Raw genomic sequence first — 26,216 nt, 5'->3', positions numbered from 1 at the left:
GATCAAAAAAATCCAGTTTTAATGGTTTACATGCAAATCAATAAACCGACAACACATGAAAACCCTTTAATCTTAAACAGATGTGAAGGTGTTTACATGCAAAACAATTGATATAACAGGCTAAATCTAAACGTTACAGAGTTTTACTGAAACCATTTATAACCGATCCCTGGTAAAATGTCATTTGGTGTAAGATTGTGCATGTAAACACACTCATTGATTAGCTAACACTGTTATTGATTGCTTTGGTCAAATCTTATCACACTATTATACTTTCTTATTCTGAGCTGAAAATGATATAGTAATCTTTGTTTAGTTTTTTTTGCCAGGTGCAAAAATATCTAACGGCATTAGCACTATTTCAGTTATTTATCTCATAACTGCCATTGTTGATGGATTTTTTTGGAGTGAGTGGAGCTTATGTAGTGCATTATATCTCATAAATCTTGCTGTTGATTGATTTGTGGAGTGAGTGGAGCTTATGTAATGCATTATATCTCATAAATCTTGCTGTTGATTGATTTGTGGAGTGGGCGGGGCTTATGTATAGCTGGACTATATTTCATAACTGCTGTTTTTGAAAGGCTTGTGTAGTGGGCGTGGCTTATGGACTCCTGCGCTATTTGATCTTCCCTCCAGTGATCCCAGCAGCCTGCGCAGCCGCGTAATCTCCAGTTTATACCTGCACAAAGACGCCACACCTGAAGATCACATGCCACCTATAAAGTCATTTCCTGATTATCACAGGTGGGTGTTCAAATACCTGCCCAGGTGATTGTCCACATACTCCTTCAGCTCAGACACCTGCTCCTCGGCAACCGTCGCTCTGGTGATCAGTTGGGCGCGCTCCCTCTCTTGAGCTTCCTGTGGAATTTGACTGTGATTACCAGGGTTATGATAGTGAAGCTGTTGTCATAGTTTCACGTGGGGCTACTTGTGTGTGCTTAGATAATATACAGCTATGTTTAATGTTTGATCATCAGTGCTGCTATTGGTTATGGTTAATTAGGTATACAGGTCACAGGTATTCGACAGGTATTTTGATTAACATAATATCACCAGGTAGAACATGATCTGGATTAATGTCGCTGTTTTATTTATGATTTTACGGTTAGGGTTAAGCTCAGGGTTATTATCGTTAACTAAAACTATTAAAAACATTTTTGTTAACTGAAATAAAAGTTAGACTGTTAGATGAAAAACTTAAATTAGAAACATAAATAGGTTTAAGTGGGGGAAAACAAAATATAATAAAAAAACATTTTTTTTTATATTTATATATATATATATATATATATATATATATATATATATATATATATATATATATATATATATATATATATATATATATATATATATATATATGTGTGTGTGTGTGTGTGTGTGTGTGTGTGTGTGTAAACAACTATAAATTAAAATTAAATTAAAAAGCTAATTCTAAATATTAATAAAAACTATAATAGTATATAAATAATACTAAAATACCACTGGTTCAGCTTAGACTTAAGCCCTATTCGGACGGGATTAGTTTAACATGGGGAGGTGGGGGTAAAGTAATTTTAGTCCCGTCCGAATGTGCCATCTCGGTAATCATTACGGACAATGTCAGTAAAGATTACGGAGACTTTTACCTTCTGTAAAAAGGTCCGGAAAAATGACCTCGGGTAATACTAATCCCGTTCGAAATGACCCGCTGTAAAAATGTACGGTAAAATTCCGTCATTTACTGTTTAAAAGTAGTTTTTGGCGCGTTTTGCAAGCATGGAGCCGCTTCAAACAGCACTCGGTTGCGTTGTAGGTGGTGGGACAACTCTGTGGCAAACCTCCAGTATTTTCCGCATACCATTTAAACCAAAAAGAAGATTGAAAGCACTTATTAGAGGCACAACACTTCTTTTAGCATTACTTTAGAATATTTTTTAATATTCATATAATATAAAAATATTATTTAAGATTTTTTTAATATTCCGAGATTAAACAGCGTTTCCTCCCTGCTCCAGTTTCGCGTTTTTCTTGTTGGGGTGTTTGCTCACGTGATAACAGGAAGCAACGTCATACAACAAGGAGGTTACTGTGGTACGTAAAGCGAGTAACCCCTCCCACTTCTGCTAGTTTTACTGAGATGTCTATCCCGTGCGAATAGAGTGCCGAAGTAATGACGTCACTTTGTAGGCCAAAACGCGGAAGTGAGTTAGTATTTTAGCCCTATGGGTTCCCTCGCCCAAAAGTCTATGGGTTTTTTGAATGGGTTTTTGCTAAATCGCCTGAAATAAGGTCTGTGGTTAACAAAGCCTCTATATATTTTCACGTTTTAATCTATGACATAAAACACACTAGTTATAACCTGCTTGTGATTTTTTTAAGACTTTATTGTGTCTTAAAAACGGTGGTTGCTAACAAGTTGCTAAAAGGGACTACATCCTTTGGCGGGGACTTTAGACGTCATCGTGACAAACAGGCAATCTCTCACTAGCCCGCGTTTCAGCCTGAAGAATGAAGAACTTATGTGGCGTGAATAAATCGCGCTATTCGCGCAAAGTTGGATGCTTGAATATTTGGAGTTTACTCTTTTCACATGTTTGTCTCGTTGAGAAATGGCTGACATGGGCTGTGTTTACACGTCTTTTTGTGTTAAAATCTACTGTTAATGTGTGACAACTTAGTTTTAAGACTTTTTCAGTCGATAATGTAGTTGTTTAAAGCTCAAATCTGTGGTTTATTTATAAGAAGAGTGCCTATTTAAACATTTTATCTGGTGTTATCGGAGTTGTGAGCTCCAGTGAGTCAGCGGCGGTCAGCGCTTGTTTAGCCGGCGAGAGCAGCCTTTCCTCGGCTAGTCCTTCTGACGTCTGCCGCTGACTCTGATGTCTCTGTGGCGTCTCCAGCTATAATTAGTCTTGTGGAGATTTAATGGCCCATATTTGCTCTCATGGATCTATAATTTGTTCCCTGGCAAATCATTTAGGCTGAGTGCAAAGATAAGTTTCATTACTTGTTTATTTTTAGGCTATAACTGTACCGTTGTAAGTTAGCCGACTAGCACTGACTTTGAATGTTTGACTGAATTGTTTGCTTTATTTCATGTGTAGCTTATTATACGTTTTGTATTATTGATCATACATAAACTTGCATTTAACAAAAAGAGACTGGGTTGTGTTTCATGTCATTTAATGTTATCACAGTGATAATCATATTGTCTGAAAAAACATTAACAAAAGATAAATCTCAGAGAGGCACGCATAAACAAAATTAGTTTCTAACATTTTTGGAAAAAACGAATGGGCAATATTTCTCATGAAAAAGTGGATAAGTGTTCTTCATACACAGAGCAGATCATAATGAACGAGCGTGCTTTTTAATAAAGTTTGAGGAAGCTTGATGATGACGTTGATCCGCGACCATGGTGTGCTGTAGTCCGTTTATAGCCTACCGTTAGCATTTTATATCTGACGGCTTTATTTGGGCTTCAAAATGTATACATTTTGGATTAACTTGTAAAGATTATCTTGGTAGACAAAACGTGTAAGGGTCATAACTCTTTGTTGAACACAGATCTTATTTTTTGCGATTTTCCAAAAGTCTATGGGGAAAATGAATGGCTTTTTGATCGAGGGAACCCATGCGCCACTTACTTCCGGGTTGGCCTACAAAGTGACGTCATTACTTCGGCACTCTATTGGCCATTAATATTACAGACGTCATGAGGTAAAATTACTTTACCCCCACTTCCCCATGTTAAACTAATCCCGTCCGAATAGGGCTATAAAGGGTTAGTTCACCTAAAATGAAAATTAGCCCATGATTTACTCACCCTCAAGTCATCCTAGCTGTATATGACATTCTCCTTTCAGACGAGTACAATCAGAGTTATATTAAAAATGTCCTGACTCTTCCAAGCTTTATAATGGCAGTGAATGGCAGCCCTGATTTTGAAGTCCAAAAAAGTGCCTCTATCCATCATATAACTGCTCCACACGACTCCGGGGGGTTAATAAAGGCCTTCTGAAATGAAGCGATGTGTTTGTGTAAGAAAAATATTCATATTTAAAACTTTATGAACTAAAATAACAACTCATTCAAACAAATAGGGCTGGGCAACAAACTCAAGCTCCTCTTCTCTTATATTGAAATCGTCCAACATTTCTCTTTAAAAATTCTCTTTTTAGACTTCTAATATGGGACCAGTGTTTTGTTTTACTCTATCCTTTGCGCTTCCGTGTTCATGTGTTCTTTCACTGTAAATTGATGCGTATGGCCGTCTGACAGAAGCTAGTTATTTTAGTTTATAAAGTTTTAAATATGGATATTTTTCATACACAAACCCATTGATTCGCTTCAGAAGGCCTTTATTAACCCCCTGGAGCCGTGTGGAGCAGTTATATGATGGATGGATGCACCTTTTATGATTGATGGATGCACTTTTTTTACTTCAAAATCAGGGCTGCCATTCGCTGCCATTCACTGCCATTATAAAGCTTGGAAGAGCCAAGACATTTTTAATATAACTCTGATTGTATTCGTCTGAAAGAAGAAAGTCATATACACCTAGGATGACTTGAGGGTGAGTAAATCATGGGCTGATGTTCATTCTTGGGTGATCTATCCCTTTAAGGCTTGGGTTGGGGCTTAAACACGGTCCAAATTAACGAATCATTTCCATCAGAGTTTATGGGTAGTTAATTGTAAAGGTTTGATAGAAATGTTGTTCCAGGACTAACTGGTAACAGTTTGCATTGGTTACCTGTGTGGAGTTGGTTATTTCTCTGAGCTGCTTTTTAACATCATTCCAGTCTTCTTGGGTTAGTCCAGCCCTGCACAATTTTTCATGTACAACACATAAAATAAGCCAGTAAACAGTATTGTCACAATATATTTTTTACTGATACTCACCTCTGAGAAGTATCTGACAGCACAGCCCTCTGAAATACCAAGCACATGATAAAGTCACAGAACTAACCCACTAAACACACAGACACACACACACACACACACACACCTGTTCTTGCGCCAGTTTCAGTTGGCTCTCCAGGCGGGCTTTGTCCTCTCTCAGTCTCTGTAGCACTCTCTCAGTTTCTCCTCTCGGTTCGGTCCCCGTGGGACAGAAGTGGGCCTCAGGGGGTCCGGCCTCTAAAGTGTGTTCAGGGAGTGCCAGGATCTGCTCACGTTGCAGTCTGGGACACAGAGACACTACTTATCAGACCAAATCAGATCTAGTGTGTGTGGGAGCAGGCTTTGCTTTTTATACAGGGCTGAAATGTCCCCAGATAATGTGCAAAACCTGATCAAACTTGATCTGATGAACCTATGATTTAGGGTTAGGGTTCAGCTCAGGGTTATTATCGTAAAATAAGTATTTAAAACATTTTTGTAAAAATCCAAATATTAGATGAACTACACTATAGAGCGTTGTTTTTTATACAAGGCTGAAATGCACCCAAAAAATTTGCAAAACCTGATCAAACCTGAACAAAAAACATCCTCAGACAGAAACAAAGAGACATTCTGAATCTGAATTCACATCCAAATAATCACCAAATTCAGTATTTTAGATGTAGCCTAGAGTAATTATTCTACTTGTTAGCTAGCATGTTTTATTTTTCTTAAAAGTAAAAGTTCATAGTAAAAGCACCTGTTAAGTCAGGGTTTCCCAAACTGGGGTTTGTGAGTTTGATGAAAAGCTAATCGTTATTTTTTTATTCATAAAATGTACTAATTTTATTATTTTATTTATTATTACAATATTTTATTCGTAAATTACAAATAAAACATTTACAATGGAAAGTATATATAATATTGTATAATATTTTGTTTATCTACATGTCACGTGAGCATTAAAGGTGCACTATGTAACTCTTCCGTCCGCTAGAGGTCGTCTATTCAAAACAAAGGCGTAGTTTGATGATGCCAAGTTTGAGCACAGAATCTTGGGCCATGTGGTCTTCACCTCAACCGTTGGAAAAGAATCGGGATAGGACTCGGGCAGAAATCATGTTCATGGATGTGATTATTAACGTTACTGTAGTATGAAGCAGAAGCAGGACCAATTGTTAATAAGAAGAGCGCAACACAAGCCTTGTGAGAAGCGGGACTTTTATTATGACAGTCGCCGGCGACCTTTTCCGCTTATGAGTACAAGGTAACGCAGCTCTGTTTATCATATTAGACACATCTGAGTGTGTTAATGATGTTATGACGTTACTTTGTGCGTTCGATTGGCGGCTGCTATGACACTCGTTTCTGCAGAATAAAACCGGAAACCGAGGGGAACACAGATATGACGGCATTGACAGGCGACGCCCTCACACGTCTCGGTTCCTTGGTTAAAATAGCAATTTTCTCACGATTTACAAATAGTTGGAAACATTTGGGATATTGTAAGTACTCAACTGAACAAAATATATAACACTGGCCGAGTGGTTTTTAGATATTTTACTGAAATTTTTTTACATAGTGCACCTTTAATCAACATAACCGTGAACACGAGAATGTGTTGTAAAATTATTAAAATATTAACATTAGATTTCAGAGAGACTTCAAGTGAATATTTTAAGTCAAAGGGGTTTGGCTGACAAAAAAAACCCTTTGTGCTACATCAACAGACGCAAACGTAAATTGTAAATAGTTTTAATGAATTATTAGCAGTAGCTGTGAATCAGAGGATGTGCAGGCACCTGTAAGCAATGAGTAGCTGTTGAAAGGCATTGCTCAGGCCCTGTATGCGTTTGAGGTATGTTCTGGCGGCTTTGGCGAGCTGTTCCTCTCTGGAGCGATATGATGCTTTCACCTCCTCCAACATGGACTCAACAAACCCCTTCAACTTCTGTCCCGAATCACCGCCACCAGCTGCAGTCACACACTCCTACAGAAACCATATGACATCAAACCACTCTTGTAACACCAGTTTTGTTTATTATGTTATATTACAGACCACTGTAGAAGTTTAGCATAATTAGATTTCTCTTCTGCTCACCAAGGCTGTATTTATTTGATCAAATATGCAGTAAAATCAGTAATATTGTGGAATATTATTACAATTTAAAATAGCTGTTTTCTATATGAATATATTTTAAAATGTAATTTATTTCTGTGATCAATTTTCAGCATCATTACTCCAGTCTTCAGTGTCACATGATCCTTCAGAAATCATTCTAATATGATGATTTGCTGCTCAAGTGGAAACCATTATGCACTACCACTCAAATGTTTGCTGCAAGGAAGATTAAAAAAAAGAAATTAATACTTTTATTCAGCAAGGATGCACAGAATTGATCAAGTGACGGTAGAAAAAGTAAGTTACAAAAGCTTTCTATTTCAAATGAATGAAACTTTTGAACTTTCTATTCATCAAAGAATCCTTAAAAAAAAATGCATTATGGTTTCCACAAAATATTCTGTTCAACATAGATAATAATAAGAACCATCGTAAATAGTTAAGAATAATTAAGCAGTATATCATCATATTAGAATGATTTCTGAAGGAGCACGTGACACTGAAGACTAGAGTAATAATACGGAAAATTTTGCTTTGGGAATAAATTACATTTTAAAACATATTCAAACAGAAAATTGAAGAGAAATTGTAATAATATTTCACAATATTAACGTTTTATTGCATTTTTGATCAAATAAATGCAGCCATGGTGAGCATAAGAGACTTCTTTCAAAAACAGTAAAAAAAAAAAAAAACCTCAAGCAGCCACTTTAAAGTGTTTTTTTCTGATATGAATGCTAAATTCATTAAACTAAATGTCCGCTGGCTTGTACACATACTGTAACGTCCTGAATGTAGTGCGCCAGTCGGGCCCTGTACTGTCTGTTGAGTTCCTTCAGATGATTTTGTAGTTTAGAGACCTCAGTCTCGGCCTCCTTCAGCTGGTGTTGAGATATAATCAGTGTCTGCATGTAGACGGGAACAAATCAGTAATCAGAAACACATACACTGATCAGGCATAACATTATGACCACTGACAGGTGAAGTGAGTAACACTATCTCTTCATCACGGCTCCTGTTAGTGGGTGGGATATATTCTGCAGCAAGTGAACATTTTGTCCTCAAAGTTGATGTGTTAGAAGCAGGTAAAATGGGCAAGTGTAAGGATTTGAGCGAGTTTGACAAGGGCCAAATTGTGATGTCTAGACGACTGGATCAGAGCATCTCCAAAACTGCAGCTCTTGTGGGGTTTTCCCGGTCTGCAGTGGTCAGTCTCTATTAAAAGTGCTCCAAGGAAGGAAGGCTCATTGATGCACGTGGGTAGCGAAGGCTGGCCCGTGTGGTCCGATCAAACAGACGAGCTACTGGAGCTCAAACTGCTCAAGAAGTTAATGCTGGTTCTGATAGAAAGGTGTCAGAATACACAGTACATCGCAGTTTGTTGCGTACGGGGCTGCAGAGCCGCAGACCAGTCAGGGTGCCCATGCTGACCACTGTCCACCGCCGAAAGAGCCAAAAGTGGCACGTGAGCATCAGAACTGGACCATTGAGCAATGGAAGAAGGTGGCCTGGTCTGATGAATCACGTTCTCTTTTACATCAAATGGATGGCCGGGTGCGTGGCTTACCTGGGGAACACATGGCACCAGGTGCACTATGGGAAGAAGGCAAGCCGGTGGAGGCAGTGATGCTTTGGGCAATGTTCTGCTGGGAAACCTTGGGTCCTCCATCCATGTGGATGTTACTTTGACAGTAACAGGTTCAGGAATGGTTTGAGGAGCACAACATTGAGTTTGAGGTGTTGACTTTGCCTCCAAACTCCTCAGATCTCAATCCAATCGAGCATCTGTGGGATGTGCTGAACAAACAAGTCCGATCCATGGAGACCCCACCTCACAACTTACAGAACTTAAAGGATCTGCTGCTAACATCTTGGTGCAGTTGTTGATCCAGTTGTATATTGTGTATATAACTGTGTATGTGACAAATAAAACTCTTGAATCTTGAAGATACCACAGCACACCTTCAGGGGTCTAGTGGAGTCCATGCCCCCACGGGTCAGGGCTGTTTTGGCAGCAAAAGGGGGACCAACACAATATTAAGAATATAATGTTAATACATAACGTTATGCCTGATCAGTGATTATTACAGCATCTTCTGTGTGTGACCAACTGATAATGTACTCACTGCAGACTGCTGGGATAGCTCGTGTCGGGTGTTTTGGATGGCTCGCTTATTCTCCTGTTGCTCCCTCCCCATGGCCACACTATGAGAGAAAGTCAACACACACACATCAGCTGACGTTCACCGCCCACGTCTCGTGACTAAACGAGTGAGCACATGTATCAAAGATTTTCCACTCATAAAGATAAAAGCTCCACCACATCACTCCTAATGTAGCAGGTGCACAGAGTTTGGTTTCACAAGGTCAAACTTTAAGCAGACACCATTGTCCCCTCGTCTGAGTGTGGCAATGACTCTGTTTACACAGCACCCGTCTCGCCGATCCGATCACAGCTGGTCAGGTGAGATAGACTCCTGTGATAATCTCAGATCAGATTTCGTGGAGAGGGTCTAGTATTATTTTAGTATTATATCCATGATATTATAGTACTGATTAAAATTGAATTAGCTATATGAAAGTTCAAAAGAACAGCATTTATCTGAAACGGAAAGCTTTTGTAACATTATAAATGTCTTTACTGTAACTTTTGATCAATTTAAAGCATTCTTGCTGAACACAAAATTTGTTTTACTGTACAGGAGTGTTTACTGTTACAAAAGCCTTCTCTATTTCAGATAAACGCTGATCTTTTGAACTTTCTATTCATCAAAGAATCCTAAAAAAACTGTTTTCAATATTGATAATAATCATAAATGTGTCTTGAGTAGCAAATCATCATATTAGAATGATTTCTGAAGGATCATGTGACACTGAAGACTGGAGAAATGATGCTGAAAATTCATTTGATATATTTATTATATTAGTTTTATTATAATTCAGTTTTCATTTTGTTTTTTGCTGTGCTCTTCTCATTTTCAAATACTTCTATTTAATTTGATTCAATGTATTGAACTTATATTTTAGTATTTTTTTTTTAGTATATCTAAGTTCAAGTTTTCATCTAGGGCTATAGGGATAGACTGTAAAAGTCCCTTATAATTTTGCCAGAAGTTTTTTGTCTACTGAAATTTCTTGGAAAAATATCAGCAGAACCCAAACACATATTAAATAAAAGTACAACCCACTGAAGAGATGTATGTCTATCCCTCACAGCTTCGCTTTCATTCCCGTTAAAAATCAAAGATGGCGCTGCTGTGAATAAGGTCTGTACTGAAGATGCCCTGTGAAATCTTTTGAATGTATATATATTTGTGCTTTTCCAAATGTTTTCAACTAGAAAGTCTCTTTTACAGCTGTAACCTCAGCTGAGCACACATCTGACTACATTCAAATGTGGTTTCGGTGACCACAAACCATTTTGCACCCTGTTTTCATGTGTATTTAGTGCCGCCCACTCGTGTTTAGTAACCCAAGACGGGGCTTGAAGGTCAAACTCTGAGCAGACGTCATTGTGTGTCTCACACTTTCTCCTCTAGTTGTCGTTGGTGGCCCTCGTAGCTTTTCCTCAGTTTTTCTAGCTCATCTCTCAGGTTATTCTGCGCTCCCTGCATTGAAAAACATCACACATGTATAAAATCACCACAAGAGGTACCATAGCATACGGGCCAACACAGAAAGATTGAGCAACAGTTTCTTTCCTCATGCTGTCAGTCCTCAATTCCCTGAGAAAGGCTAGACTTTTGCACTAAAGCTAACTGCAATAACTACAGAAGCATTTGCACTGCTGCCAGTACTTGGCACAATAACTGTATTTTTATCAACATCTGTCAAACACAATGCTTTATTAACATCAACAATAATTGTTACCTGCACTTTAAAAACTTGAATTCTTTGTTGGTACTTAACTGCTAAGTATACTGTTCAAAGTGCATTGTAAACACTAAAGTAATTGAATTACACCCCGTCGGTCCTTATAATGTTATTGCAATTTTTGTAAACTGCACTGCACACCTAGAGAAATGGCATTACGCTCCACTGTATACTTATATATGGCTGTAATGACAATTAATTCTAAACTAATCTATGTGAATATTACAACAACATGAAATATTATACTTTAAATATGTCACAAAATGTAAACTATAACGCCCAGAGATATATTTGTATATATTTTACATATAATACACTTACAGTACACTTACATAAAGCAATATCTGCAATATATAGCAAATCTAAGATGTGTGATTATTTATATTTTCGCAAAATATAAACTATATAGTCACCCAGCAATATATTTTAAGTTGGATATATAGTACATCCAACTTTATTTGCATGCACACATTATACTCATGTTAAGCGATGTATGCTATAGCAAATCTCAACTTCTTGATTGTTAATATTGTTGCAACTATAAGGCATGATGGTATAAAGCTGTTATAAACATTAACATCATGATTTTCCGTAAAGCTGCTTTTGAACAATGTGTATTGTGAAAAGTGCTATACGAATAAAATGTACTTGTTATACTAGAAAATACATAATATACTGCTGATTATCTTACATTTCTTAGCAGTGGGCTCTTGCTCTATTCAAACTCCTCTGGCTGTTAAAACAAACATCAAAAACAGAGTATTTAAATATATAACTTCTTTAAGTTCATTAGGGAATATTGTTGTTCCCATTTCAGGCGTTAGTGGGATGCATCACTATTATTATTGTTCATACTTTGGTGTGTGTTCAGATCACAGATCAACACCAAGGGCCAGTTGTTCAAAAAGTTAAATCTGGATCAGATTGATCTGGATTTGGAAATCCCATGTTTTGCTATCCAGGATCAGGTAATCCATCTTACTTTTGGGCCGGTTGTTCAAAGAAAAATTCGATTGGATCACCCTGATCCAGATATACACACTTTTTCAGATTAAAGGGCCCTTAAAGGGACATGGTGATGAAAAAAATAAACAATAAAAGTTTTATGTAGCGTCACCCGAGAAACTGCATCCGCACACAAAGAACTTTTGACTGGTTCATCTCATATGGTGATTTTCCACTGCATGGTGTGGTTCGGTATGGTTCGCTTAAAGGCCCACTGAAGTGCCTTGAAACCGCAGCATTATTCAATGTGTTGATGTAATTTCCACTGAAACAGCTCCAGCTGTTAGCAGCTCCTCCCCTTTTTTGAAACAGCCAATAGCGTTTCGTTAATACCAACGTTTGACTAGAGCCTTTCTGTTTCTGTCTGGTAAAGCCAGAGTTTCCTCCTAATCTCTAACCGTTTATCATCATAATCTCCTCCATATCTCCATTCTATGCATAATTTAAATGGGTCCGATATGTTTTGTTGTATGCGCCGACTCATGCATATGATCCGCTTGCTCTCGCGTCTCTAGCAAGCCTGTAGTGCTCCAGTCAGAAATTGAAGCTTTCGCGCCTCGATCGCCCCCCGGTGGCCGGTCCCAGTATAGCTCCTAAACCCCGCCTCTCCATGTATTTGAATGGGCGCGAGACACACTAAACAATTTAATTACACTTCAAATAATTGTTTCCTAAAGATGGTTTCTGTCATTTTAGGCAGTTTTTTTTTTAAATAATTTCATTTCAAGTGTTCGTTTTTTAAATAAGTGTAGTTTTAGTGAGTTATTTGATGCTATAAAAACGGGGGGTGTGACGTCATGATTGACAGCTGAGATTGACGGCTTCTCTGAGTGAAGTTGTCACTGAGGCACTAACAGACTTTTTTCTGGATTTTCGGGAGGAGATTGGAGCTTTAGCTTTAATTTCTACACTTCCATAACTGTTTATTTCACACCAACATAATTAATTGTTCTGCATCTGCGAGAGTGTGGGCGGGCTTTTGATAATCGCGCCTCTACTTCCTGTTCTCTACTGCGCAACTCCGGTCCCGAGATGTCAGCGCCGTGAGCGGGCCTATGAAAGCTTCAACTTTGGTCAGCGGAAGTCAATGAAGTCGCGTCGTCCATATTTTTTTACGGTCTATGGTCTCTAGTCAACGGCTCTGCTCTAGACTATGTGTGTGCGCTAAATTCTGTCATTAATTACTTACCCTCATGTCGTTCGACACTCGTAAGACCTCCGTTCATCTTCGGAACACAAATGAAGATATTTTAGTTGAAATCTGATGGCTCTGAAAGGCCTCCATTGGCACAATGGCACGGTTCACTCTCAAGACCCTTAAAAGGTACTTAAGACGTCGTTACAAAGTCCATCTCACTACAGTGGTTCTACAATAACTTTATGAATCGGCGAGAATAGTTTTTGTGAGCAAAAAAACCTTAAATAACGACTTATATAGTGATGATGATTTCAAAACACGGCCTCATGAAGCTTCGAAGCGTTATGAATCAGTGAGTCGAATCATGATTCGGATCGCGTGTCAAACTGCTGAAATTTGGCGATTCAAACCGCTGATTCGACTCACTGATTCATAACGCTTCGAAGCTTCATGAGGCCTTGTTTTGAAATCGTCATCACTATATAAGTCGTTATTTAGGGTTTTTTTGCGCACAAAAACTATTGTCGCCGATTCATAAAGTTATTGTAGAACCACTGTAGTGAGATGGACTTTGTAACGACATCTTTAGTATCTTTTAAGGGTCTTGAGAGTGAACCGTGCCATTGTGCCAATGGAGGCCTTTCAGAGCCATCAGATTTCAACTAAAATATCTTCATTTGTGTTCTGAAGATGAACGGAGGTCTGACGGGTGTCGAACGACATGAGGGTAAGATATTAATGACAGAATTTTCATTTTTGGGTGAACTAACCCTTTAAGGCTAACATAGTCATACTAAAAGATAAAAAACTTCCATTTTGATTTCAGGGGGCCTTTAAATAGTACCACCTCGGTTGAGATTCCAAGCGTGCCGTACCGATACTAAAACGTGACGTGTAAACACTGCAGATCACTGATTGTTCAGAGAGAATCGTCACTACCATTATATGCTTTTGTGACAGTGATATAGCGATTAAGACCCTAAAAACACATTGCTAAATACAAGATTAGTTTACCCTCGTCCGCCATCGAGAAAATCATGTGATGTTGTCATCTGCGCTTTGTTGTACGAGTGCCTACTCTCTTGTTTTAGCAGTATTTTGTTTCGCTGCCATCAGCCTCCTTTGAAACAAACTTCTTCGTCTTGTAGTTAAAAACATCCACATGCCGAGAAGTAGAGGCGGCACAATTACAGCGCTCATTCTATAATCCCACCCACTTTAAAGCGGTGCTAACGAGTAGACCGTGCCGTGGAAAAGCGAAGCGAGCTAAGCCAGGCCGTACCGTACCAAGTGTTACCATGCAGTGGAAGAGCACTATTACTGTGCCAATGTAGTTTACAAACAGTGACGCAACTACCACATTCAAGCCCCAGAAAGTTAATAAAGACATCATTAAAGGGTTAATTCACCCAAAAATGAAAATTCTGTCAGTAATTACTCACCCTCATGTTGTTCCAACCATGTAAGACCTTCGTTCACCTTCGGAACATAATTTAGTATATTTTTGATGAAATCTGAGAGCTGTCTCACTCCTCCATAGGCTTTCAGAGGGAATGAAACTTGATGGCCCAGAATAGTAAGTAAAAACGTCATTTAAGGAGTCCAAATGACTACAGTGGCTCTGTATTAAGTCTATCATGCGACGAAAATACTTTTTGAGCGGAAAAAACAACAAAAATAACGACTTTATACCACTATTATTGTTGTTCAATTTGAGCCTCTGACGAGAGTTCGCGGGAGTGCCACGACGCATGCGCGAGAACTGAGATTACGGCGTTCTTCTTCTACTACTACTTGACTGGCTGCTCACTCTTTCGGTGTAGGGTTAATCTCAGTTCTCGCGCATGCGTCGTGGTACTCCCGCGAACTCTCGTCAGAGGCTCAAATTGAACAACAATAATAGTGGTATAAAGTCGTTATTTTTGTTGTTTTTTCCGCTCAAAAAGTATTTTCGTCGCATGATAGACTTAATACAGAGCCACTGTAGTCATTTGGACTCCTTAAATGACGTTTTTACTTACTATTCTGGGCCATCAAGTTTCATTCCCTCTGAAAGCCTATGGAGGAGTGAGACAGCTCTCAGATTTCATCAAAAATATACTAAATTATGTTCCGAAGATGAACGAATGTCTTACATGGTTGGAACAACATGAGGGTGAGTAATTACTGACAGAATTTTCATTTTTGGGTGAACTAACCCTTTAAAGTAACCCATGTGACTTCAGTGGTATAACCTCAATTTTATGAAGCAGCTTGAGTGCTTTGTTTGTGCAAAGAAATATACTTTAGCACTTTATTTACAAAATATTAATGTTTACTACCTTTCTGGGGCTTGAAAATGGTAGTTGCGTAGCTGTCAATGGCGGGACAGAAAGCTCTCAAGATTACATTAAAAATATCTTAATTTGTGTTCTGAAGATGAACGAAAGTCTTATGGGTTTGGAACGACATGAGGGTGAGTAACTGATGACAGAATTTACATTTTTGGGTGAACTATCCCTTTAAACAGCAGCTTGTACCTATTTGAGCTTCAATATTTGTGTGGCCTTTTGACTTGAATTGAATTCAGAGCCCTCTAAAGAAACATACTTTGCTAAAGGATGAGCATGTGTCTCTCACCCCGACTCTGTTCTGCGACGCCCTGCTGATGAGCGCTCGAACCCTCTCCACCTCCAGCGTGTGTCTGTGCGTCCGCTCTCTCTCCTGCAGGAGTGTGTCGTGTGTGTGCGCGAGGGCGAGCAGCTCAGAGCTGAGCTCTTCAGAGTGTGTGCGTTCTCTTTCATAAGCGCTGCTCAACGACAGGAAGTTGCTCTTTAGCACTGCGTACTCTTCGGCCAGGTCACGCTCATTACGCTCAATGACTTCTAAACGGGCCGATACTGCTGACACTTCCTGTCTGAGCCGGTCACGCTCTGTCTGAAGAGATGAGGCAGTTCCCTCCTGAGATAAAACCTGGGAAAGAGAGCATGAAATATAAATGCAGAGCTGCTGATTTATAGCTGACAAATTTTGTTTCATAATTGACAAATTTTGCAACATTGACAGTGGATATGCTTCCATCCAAATTTGGAATAAAGCATAAAATAAAGCACTGTTTCCATCCCATGTGTTCAAGAGAACAAAAACGTCACTTTCTGGATTTCTGTAATTACACAATTTTATTACACTATTTCTGTAATAAAAATGGAAGTTTTATGCAATCAGGGAAGCCACTGTGGCTCTTTTTTCATAAATCATCGTCAGATGCTTGGTATTTGGGAACGCAATCATCTGAGACACTTCTGGGAGGGAATTATACCCAACCATTTTGATGACAGACTTTGGCTCAGGCATTTCAAAATGATTAAAGGGTTAGTTCACCCAAAAATGAAAATTCTGTCATTAATTACTTACCCTCATGTCGTTCGACACCCGTAAGACCTCCGTTCATCTTCAGAACAGAAATGAAGATATTTTAGTTGAAATCTGATCCATTGGCTCAATGGCACGGTTCACTCTCAAGACCCTTAAAAGGTACTAAAGACGTCGTTACAAAGTCCATCTCACTACAGTGGTTCTAAAATAACTTATGAATCGGCGACAATAGTTTTTGTGCGCAAAAAAACCCTAAATAACGACTTATATAGTGATGACGATTTCAAAACACGGCCTCATGAAGCTTCGAAGCGTTATGAATCAGCGAGTCGAATCAGCAGTTTGAATCGCCAAATTTCAGCAGTTTGACGCGCGATCCGAATCATCATTCGGCTCATTGATTCATAACGCTTCGAAGCTTCATGAGGCCGTGTTTTGAAATTTATTTAGGGTTTTTTTGCGCACAAAAACTATTGTCGCCGATTCATAAAGTTATTTTAGAACCACTGTAGTGAGATAGAATTTGTAACGACATTTTTAGTACCTTTTAAGGGTCTTGAGAGTGTAAAGTGCCATTGAGCCAATGGAGGCCTTTCAGAGCCATCAGATTTCAACTAAAATATCTTCATTTCTGTTCCGAAGATGAACGGAGGTCTTACGGGTGTCGAACGACATGAGGGTAAGTAATTAATGACAGAATTTTCATTTTTGGGTGAACTAACCCTTTAACCAATATTTTTTGAGATGCTGTGCAATGTGATTGGTCCACTGGTTAGTCCAGTTATCCAATCACATCCTCTGTTGAGGCAAAGTCAAGTGTGCTTTTTGTTGCGCATCGAGGGATTTACTCTGTAAATGTGTTTTCATCACAGTTTATGTGCATGTCTTCTTATAGGATCAAAAAAAATGATCCACCTCAAATGCTTTTTTATGGGCATTTTTAGAGTTTATGCGCATCTTGGCATTTCCATCCAGCGTTTTTTTTAATGCAGTATCCCAAAATTCACATAAAAGAGTTATTAAGTTATTGATCTGAATCAATATTGAACTGACTTGGGCTGAATAGTGACTCTATTGTCGAATTGGTCTCATATGTGATGAAGTTTGCAGCACTGATTCTGTTATTTCCCAGTTTATTACTTTGAATCTGTATTGGATAAAGTGTTACATAAATAAAGGTGACTTGACTAAAGCCGCGTTTCCACCGCGGGAACTTTCCCCAGGAACTAGGGACTTTGGGGAACATGCTGATTGGTTGAGCTCACCCAGCATTTTATTTCAACGTATAAGTCAGTTGCGGTGTGTGCAGTAAGAGTCGTTTGCTATTCGAATCAACAATGAACTTTAAAAAATACGACTGATGGACTGACGACGAGGTTAAGTGTATTTGCGACTCGGTGGGTTCAGGAAAGTCGCGTGCAGTCCTACGTCACCGGACTAATCCTCACGGTACTTCAGACCGCGATGGAAACACAGACAGCAACAGGTCTGGGGGGAAAAAAGTTCCTGGGACAAATTGTTCCCGGGTAATTTCAGTGGAAACAGGGCTTATTTTAGCTGGCCATTGATCATGAGTGTGTGCTGCACTTACCATGTTTTTCACATCGAAGATCTCCGCTTCATACCGCTCTCTCATTTTATTGGCCTCAATCTGCACATCAACAAGGTCTTTTGAGATCTGAAACACATGACGCATGAAATATCAGGGAAATCCTGAGTGCAGCATTTTCATGAGCAGATCCTATATTTCTTCAGTTCTTACCTTCAGTTTGTCTTCCTCACACTGGACTAATCTGACCGACAGGTCGCTCTTTGATGCAGCCTGCAGGCCCAGTTTGTTCTGGGCCGAGTCAAGCTTATTAAACAGCACCTCATTTCGTTCCCGCAGCTGTACCTGTATAGTACATGAATCAATGCAGTTAAAGGATTTGTTCACTTTAAAGTTAAAATTACTCACCCTCAAGACTTTTGGTGAACTCCCTCTTTCTGGTGAACACAATCAGAGTTATATTAATAAATATCCTGACGCTTCCAAGCTTTATAATGGCAGTGAATGGGGCTCAAGAGTTTGAATCTCTAAAAGGTGCATCCATCCATCATATAACTGCTCCACACGGCTCCAGGGGTTAATTAAGGCCTTCTGAAGCGAAACGATGCGTTTGTGACTTTATGTGAGAAAAATATCCATATTTAAAGTTTTAAAAAAGTAAAATATCTAGCTTTTGCCATACTGCCTTCCGTATTCAACTTAAGACAAAAACGTTACTGACATGTCGTATGATGACGGACGTAGCGCAAGCGGTTTGAACTTTCTGCGCAAGCTGAATGCAGAAGGCGGTCCGCCCGGAAGCTAGATATTTTACTTTATAAAGTTTTAAGTATGGATATTTTTTCTTACACAAACAGAAGGCCTTTATTAACCCCTGGAGCCGTGTGGAGCAGTTATATGATGGAGGGATGCACCTTTTAGAGATTCAAACTCTTGAGCCCCATTCACTGCCATTATAAAGCTTGGAAGAGACAGGACATTTATTAATATCACTCTGATTGTGTTCATCAGAAAGAAGAAAGCCATATACACCTAGGATGTCTTGAGGGTGAGTAAATCATGGGCTAATTTTCATTTTAAAGTGAACTAATCATTTAACACTAATCAACAATCAGCATGCTATGGTTTAGTGCAGAAGGTTTAAACCATACATTACAATTAGGGGTCAATAAGATTTTTGTAAAGTGTAATTGATTCCTGTGATCAAAGCTGAATTTTCAGCATCATTACTCCAGTCTTCAGTGTCACATGATCCTTCAGAAATCATTCTAATATGATTATTATTATCAATGTTGAAAAAACAGCATTGAAATTGGAACATAATATAGAAATGTCTTTATTGTGACTTTTGACCAAATATATATAATCATTCTCACTGACCCCTGATTAAAACACAGTGCTTATAGTGCACTATAATACTAATTCCTTTATATGACAAGAAAATACCTTACATTTTCTTCAGTCAGAGAGCGAATTTGCTCCTGCAGTTCGTTGATTGAGCTCTGTTTATTCGTCGAGTCCATGTTCTGCAGCTGTCAGAGGTGTGTTATGTCTGGTTTCTATAAACACGAGTCTCCATGGGCGGTTATAATGATCTTCACCCTCAGAGAAACAGCAAACTGTGAAAGGGAGCTCCAGCTGACGTGTGAATCACATTAATGATTCTTTCGGATAATTCAGTTGAATCGTCAGACTGTTGCTAAATGATTCAAATTCCGTTTATTTCAATCAAAATTCGCTACTATTCCATAAACATGTAAAATATACCAAAAGTAGATTTAATATATGAATTAAATAGTAAACACTGAGTAATAAAATATAGTGACATATTAGCTCGTTAGCATAAGAATCATTAACATAACGTCTCGGCACATATTGTTGGAGAAGCAGAATAACGTTAGTCAAATCAGACCCGGTGCATACTGTGTTTGTTTTGGAAACAGTTTTGCTGAATTGTTCCTTCTGTTTGGTAAATGTAAGATGAATCAATGACCCTTGTGAAAGCTCAAAACCTCTTTGTCCTTTACAATGGAAAAGGGTTGTAAATCCAGCATGTTCCGTTTGCCTGAAGGCCTATTGTTCAACTGAATCGTGATCAATTTGCCTGATACGGGATAAACTGACACAACTTGAATTTTTATTTTATTTTATTCTGTATATTTACCTTGTTATATGTCAGCGAATTGTCATAGCAATGTTGGGTAACGTTACTGACTCTTTGAATCTATTAACCGAACAGATTAATTTAAATCAAATTTGGTAAAGTTAAACAGAACTCCGACCAAAGGCTTTGACTCCAACAGAGGGAAAAATCATTGTCCAGTTTTACGGTTAAATACCATAATTTTAACACATTTATTAAAACTAGAAATTAAAAATCGTTCTTTCAAAATAGTTTCTGCAACGAATAACTTACAATAAAGCCCGTTATTAATAAAACGTATTCAAAATAAATAAATAAAAAATAACGTAAACTGAATCACTTTTGGGAAAAAGAAAGAACCGACTCGCTGAAAAGAATCGGACTTGCACGCAATGATTCGGGAAAATGGAAATCTGATCAGGATAGGATTTGGAAAAATGCCATACCACCACAACCGTTGCCGTTCAATCTCAGTAAACTTGAGAACGAACGTCCTAGAAGTTGGTCGACCGTTACCGGTTAGTAGTTCATATTGTAACTGGCAGGATTGGAAGATGAGCCAACCACCGACGAGCAGGCCAGGAGCACGGCTGTTTGTCCAGAAGTCAACCGTCGTCAACGAGGAACAAAATCTATCCTCACGGTTTTCTTGTTACTACTTCAACTCACCATGTTCTTCATCTTCCACAAAATTAACAAAATAGAGACTTGTTGTAATTCACTCAAAAAAGCAATATAATTAAGTAAACATGTAGAAAATTTATTAAAATGTATACAAGATATATGATACAAAGGTAGCAGAACAAGTCTGGTTATTAAATAATTTGTAAATTGTACAAAATGACTTAAATATAGCGGTCCCACTGGATTGTTGGTCAAAAGGCCACACACACACACTCACACACCACATACATAAGTGCATTCTGGGCATTCGCAAACAAGCTACTCTACTTAAGGCAACCTGCAAAGTCACACATCAACTATCAAAGACGTCCCATTTACTGACAGTCCCATAGAAATATGGCACGTTTTAAAAAAAAAAAAATGGGGCAGCGAACCAAGACTCAGACAGGCAGACTTCTGTAGGCTAGCCATGTGTTTTTTGTATTGAGAAATGTGTGTGATTATCTGCAGGTATCTTGAAGACCACCCTTCAAAGCAAGTCGTTTTCTCAATGATTGATGTTCTCATCTTCCTCCACCTCTTCATCATCCTCGGCAGTATGGGTATTTGTATTTCCGTAGACCAGGCGGATTCCAGCAGCGTTTTGTAGAGCCTCCAGACTGGGTTGACTCACATATAAGCTCACGTTTATGTTGGGACGTGTTGATCTCAATTCCTCTACTTTACTCCATGCCTAATAATACACATAAAAAAGACATAAAACATAATAAAACACACAATTATATAACTGGAAATGAATTTTAAAGAAATTAGTTTGCCGAAAATTAAAATACACTGCCCCTTATTTCATTCCAAATCCAGTTATTATTTTCTGTGGAAGACAAAATAGTTCATAATGACCACATTAAGCTTGAAAAAGCACTATGATATTACTACGCACAACCTGTATTTGTAACTTGAATGTGCATGGCTTCCGGTGTAATGCACTTCTATTATGCAGCTTGATATTGAAGACTAGTATTTGATTACATTACTTTAATTTATTATCATATAAATAAGTACTGGCTTGTAGCACAAATCGTTTGACCATTGACTCCACTTTTTGTTGTACAGGGTTCGTACAGATACTGTAAAATTAAATTACAGGACTTTTCAAGCACTACTTTTTTGGTTTTCAAGGACTACAATTAGAGATCTCACTTATCAAATCATATCTTTATTATCTTTCAAATCGTAGATTATAGATCAATAAAAATGAACTAATAAAACAAAATGGTACAAATAAAGTGCAGCAACCATTGAAAGGATACTATGACAAAGATAACGCTTTCCTTATTCAAACTGATTTTTCCCTCATGAATATATGATTGACCTGAAGAATGAAAGTTGGATATTTATATGAACAATATTCACACTCATAGCCATGCAAAATTGCTCTATATCTATATTAGCATGAACTGACTGTTTTATCAATGAAATTAAACACTAATTTCACATATATAATTCATATATATTTCAATAATTCAAGCACTTTATAAGTACCTTTTCTTACCTTTCAAGGGTTTTCCAGGACTTACATTTCAAAAAGTCAAATTCAAGAACTTCAAGCACTTTAAGCACCTCTTACGAACCTTGATTGTAGTTATTTACCTATAGTGGCTAATTAATCGGAATTAATCTTGCACGTTCACAGAAAATAGCTTAAAAATATGATGGATAGCATGGATGTTTAACTTGCGCCTTTAAAGGAACACACCGACTTTTTGGGACTTTAGCTTATTCACCGTATCCCCCAGAGTTAGATAAGTCCATACATACCATTCTCATCTCCGTGCCATAACTCTGTCTGACACACCCACCGTTAGCCTAGCTTAGCACAAAGACTGGCGGTAAATGGCTCCAGCTAGCCTACTGCTCAATAAGTGACAAAATAACGGCTATATATATATATATATATATATATATATATATATATACATTTTGGCGTTATTTTTTCACTTATTGTGCAGTAGGCTAGCTGGGACCGTTTACCTGGAGCAATTTATCTCCAGTTTTTGTGCTAAGCTAGGCTAGCGGTGGGTGTACACAATGTAACTATACACATTCCAACATGTAAATAGGAAAATGTTGGCGTTATTTTGTCACTTATTGAGCAGTAGGCTAGCTGGAGCCGGTCCAGTCTTTGTGCTAAGCTAGGCTAGCAGTGGGTGCGTCAGACAGAGTTATGGCACGGAGATGAGAATAGCATGTATGGATTTATCTAACTCTGGGGGATACAGTGAATAAGCCAAAGTCCCAAAAAGTCGGTGTGTTCCTTTAAAGGGGTTCACACGAAAAAGCAAAGTTTGCACTAAAAATGATTAATGTGAAAGCGGTCATGCCCTGCAGGAGCTGATCTGAGTTTGGTTGAAGTGGAGCTGTGGAGTGTTTTGCATGAATATGAAAGCAACTCAAACTTGGATCCGCACTTGTTCAGGAAGTAAAACGTGCATGCTTTTAAGCTGATGATGACGTCATTAGTTCAATGAAACGCATGTAGGGGATGACAGTGGTGAAGATGTACCTTAGATATGAGTGAGAGTGAACGTGCAGTGTAATCGTGCAAATTGAGTGCAATAAAAGCAGCAAAATGAATGCCTCGCTATGAGCCGACTCCTCAAAAGAGACCATTTGTAAGCAGCAAAAAGCCTTCATGTGTAAAGAACATGTTTGTAATGATGCAAGATGAACACAAATGCACCCAGTTCTGATAGGATCAACTAGACCAATGCTACTAGAGCACACTTGGATTCGGAGCACAGCAAACATCTCCAGTGTGAAATCCCCCTAAAACACAAAATGCCATGAAGCTCAATGTTAAAATACCTGCTGGAAGTTGCCGTGATGGCAGTAGTATTCCACCAGGAACCCATACACATCTCCAACACGCACCGCAGGGTCCAGATCCTTCTCTTCCAGCAGAGACTCGCACACACGCACCGCTTCTACTGGATCCTCTTCATGCATCCTTGACACACACACACAAATACGTTTGCAAATGCACGCACAGGTGTGGAAAGAATGGACAAATGAAATGCCTGTATTTCATCGGTACCTGCGTGCCTGAATGAATCTCTTGATGAGTCCGAGTCTGTGTGTCAGTATGAGGAGTCTGCTGTCAGTCTCGTCTCCATTGCGACCCTTTGCTTTAGTCAGACACTTGCACGCCTCCGTCAGAGCTCCATATGCCTTCTCATAATTCTGGAAATCATCAATTTCCACCTGCGAACAAACACCACAAATAATACACCACTGCATTTAAAGGGATAGTTCACCCAAAAATGAAAATTAGCCCATGATTTACTCGCCCTCAAGTCATCCTAGCTGTATATGACTTTCTCCTTTCAGACGAACACAATCAGAGTTATATTAAAAATGTCCTGACTCTTCCAAACTTTATAATGGCAGTGAATGGTTGGTTCATTTATGAAGTCCATAAAAGGTGCATGTATCCATCATATAACTGCTCCACACGGCTCCGGGGGGTTAATAAAGGCCTTCTGAAGCGATGCGTTTGTGTAAGAAAAATATCCATATTTAAAACTTTACAAACTGTAATGCCTATCTTCCGCTAACTGTCATACACGCGTTCACGAGAGACTGGCGTTCCAGCGTATGACGTAGGACGCTCCAGTGAGAATATGCTAGTTCTCACCAGAAGCAAGTTTTGTTTTGCTCTATCTTCTGCGCTTATGCATCCGCCACCGGAAATTACGCTACACCTGATGTCCTATACCTAAAAAAGTATCGATATTCGATACCATTTCCGATACCCCGGGGGAAAAAAACGCTTATATGCTGTCAAATCGATATTTTTAATATAATTTAGTTTTTTGTCCATCTATTGAAAGTCTAGGCAATGAAAAATTTCTTCTGAAGCGATCACTTTATATGATAAAGCTTTTAAGCTTTTTCTCATATATAAACGTTGATCAATTACCATTACAATTATCTCACAAATATTTGCTAACTAATTTTGTTGCAATAGCTTACATACAGCACAAGGAAGCTTGATTTCAAATTGAATTTAAAAAGACAAGTAAACAGTGATAAAATAAGAACAAATAAAAAAATTACAAACAATAGCACAAATAAATTAGACTGTAGGTCTAACAGTATTCAGGTAAGAAACTGAATTTAAAAACAAAACAAATTAATCAAATTTAAAATAACATTGGATAATCTTTATTATAAAAAATGTAATACAGATGAATCCATTAGAGTTACACAGTCAAGAGCAGCAAGTGATCGTTTGTCTTTTTGTAGTTTGAATAACAAATAACTGCTGTCCCTTTAAGACCTGACACACGCATGGATCCCAAACACGGTTCCTGCTACACATTCTTCCTGAACTGTTTACGACTGTGTTTATGTTAATACTCACCAAGATGGGCATTGAGAAATTTTTCGAGCGTATTTGACCATTAATTAGCTGGAAAAAGGGGCTCATGTTTGCACTTGTATGTCAGAGGCGGCTTTATTACGGTATGTGTGTGCGCGCTTCAGATGCGAGCAGATGAGTAGATGTGCAATCCCGCGCGAAATTCAGATCGGTCACACCCACACTAAGACGCTGTCCATGTTCAGAGGGTTAACCGGACTGAATGAGAGGAGGCGGGTGCGTGTCAACTCGTTGGAAGAGCCAGGACATTTTTTATATAACTCTGATTTTATTCGTCTGAAAGAAGAATGTCATACAGCTGACTCGAGGGCGAGTAAATCATGGGCTAATACAAATTTTTGGGTGAACTATCCCTTTAAGTTGTTTCAAACCTGTATGAATTTCTTCTGCTGAACACAAAATAAGATATTTTGAAAAATGTTGATAACCAAACAGTTGATTGGCACCATTGACTATTTTTTTCCCATACTATGGAAGTCAATAGTGCCCATCAAAAGTTTGCCATCAACTGAACTGTTTCATACAGGTTTGGAGCAACTTGAGGGTGAGTAAATGATGAACTACTGTATTTGGGTGAACTATCCCTTTAAGAATAAAGAATCGTCAGTTTTGACAGTACCTCAGCACAGGCCTCATAAAAGCCAGCGAGCAGGTCGAGTGCGCGTCCTTTAGTGTAGAAGCCGATGATGTTCTTCATGATCTCCGGGTCGTTCCTCCAGTCCAGAGACTGCAGGTAGTTGGCTGCCATTATGTAAATTTCTTTCTGTCTGGAAACACCTGCGAAAAACACTATTTTCTCTGTATCACCCGATTTCAATAGTGCTCGCATCGCCTGTCAAAGACAAGAACAGGAAGAGAAAAGAGAAGCTTGATAAATTTGCTTTTAGAAGAGGCAGGTGAAAACCTATTTCAGGCTGAGAGAAGATATAAATAGACATGAAATAAAAACAAGATATAAATGGATATCGATATAAACAAGAAAATAAATAGCTGGTGAAAATGCATCAAAAAAACACTTGGTGCTGATATTTTTATTTATATGACCAAAAATTGTGATGGAATTTTGATATAGCATTTAATGTAAATCAATTTGAT

The 26,216-nt window shown here is 38.5% G+C and overlaps 2 protein-coding genes across 3 annotated transcripts in view; both read right to left on the bottom strand.

The window, feature by feature from the left end:
- ccdc78 (coiled-coil domain containing 78) lies at positions 1–20,802 on the bottom strand. The gene is made up of 13 exons (XM_079805560.1): positions 19,365–20,802; positions 18,127–18,258; positions 17,956–18,042; positions 15,630–15,962; positions 10,520–10,602; positions 9,121–9,199; positions 7,774–7,899; positions 6,675–6,862; positions 5,000–5,174; positions 4,894–4,922; positions 4,745–4,814; positions 764–864; positions 1–682 (listed from the first exon to the last, which is right to left on the bottom strand). Exons 1-13 carry the CDS (start codon positions 19,434–19,436, stop codon positions 556–558), a joined length of 1,602 nt encoding a protein of 533 aa, XP_079661686.1. The 5' UTR covers positions 19,437–20,802; the 3' UTR covers positions 1–555.
- ift140 (intraflagellar transport 140 homolog (Chlamydomonas)) overlaps positions 20,769–26,216 on the bottom strand; it is a 47,127-nt gene continuing 41,679 nt past the window's right edge. For both annotated transcript variants that reach the window (XM_079805558.1, XM_079805559.1), the window contains 4 exons: positions 25,741–25,953; positions 23,775–23,941; positions 23,546–23,687; positions 20,769–21,413 (listed from right to left, as the gene is read on the bottom strand). In XM_079805558.1, the coding sequence (XP_079661684.1) occupies positions 21,228–21,413; positions 23,546–23,687; positions 23,775–23,941; positions 25,741–25,953 (708 nt within the window). In that variant the 3' untranslated portion in view covers positions 20,769–21,227. The remainder of the gene's footprint in view (positions 21,414–23,545; positions 23,688–23,774; positions 23,942–25,740; positions 25,954–26,216) is intronic.

The sequence above is a fragment of the Gobio gobio genome (genome assembly GCF_949357685.1).
Source record: "Gobio gobio genome assembly, chromosome: 23".
Lineage (NCBI taxonomy): Eukaryota > Metazoa > Chordata > Actinopteri > Cypriniformes > Gobionidae > Gobio > Gobio gobio.
Note: the sequence above shows the minus strand (reverse complement) of the source record. Positions and strands in the feature narration are given on the sequence as shown.

Excerpts from the sequence above, each read along its gene's own strand:
- ccdc78 (XM_079805560.1), bottom strand. The coding sequence starts at position 19,436 with ATGGACTCGACGAATAAACAGAGCTCAATCAACGAACTGCAGGAGCAA. Across the intron at positions 15,963-17,955 it reads TCTTCGATGTGAAAAACATG|GTTTTATCTCAGGAGGGAAC; the intron begins GTAAGTGCAGCA and ends TCTCTTTCCCAG. Across the intron at positions 10,603-15,629 it reads CGTCGCAGAACAGAGTCGGG|GGAGCGCAGAATAACCTGAG; the intron begins GTGAGAGACACA and ends TTTTCAATGCAG.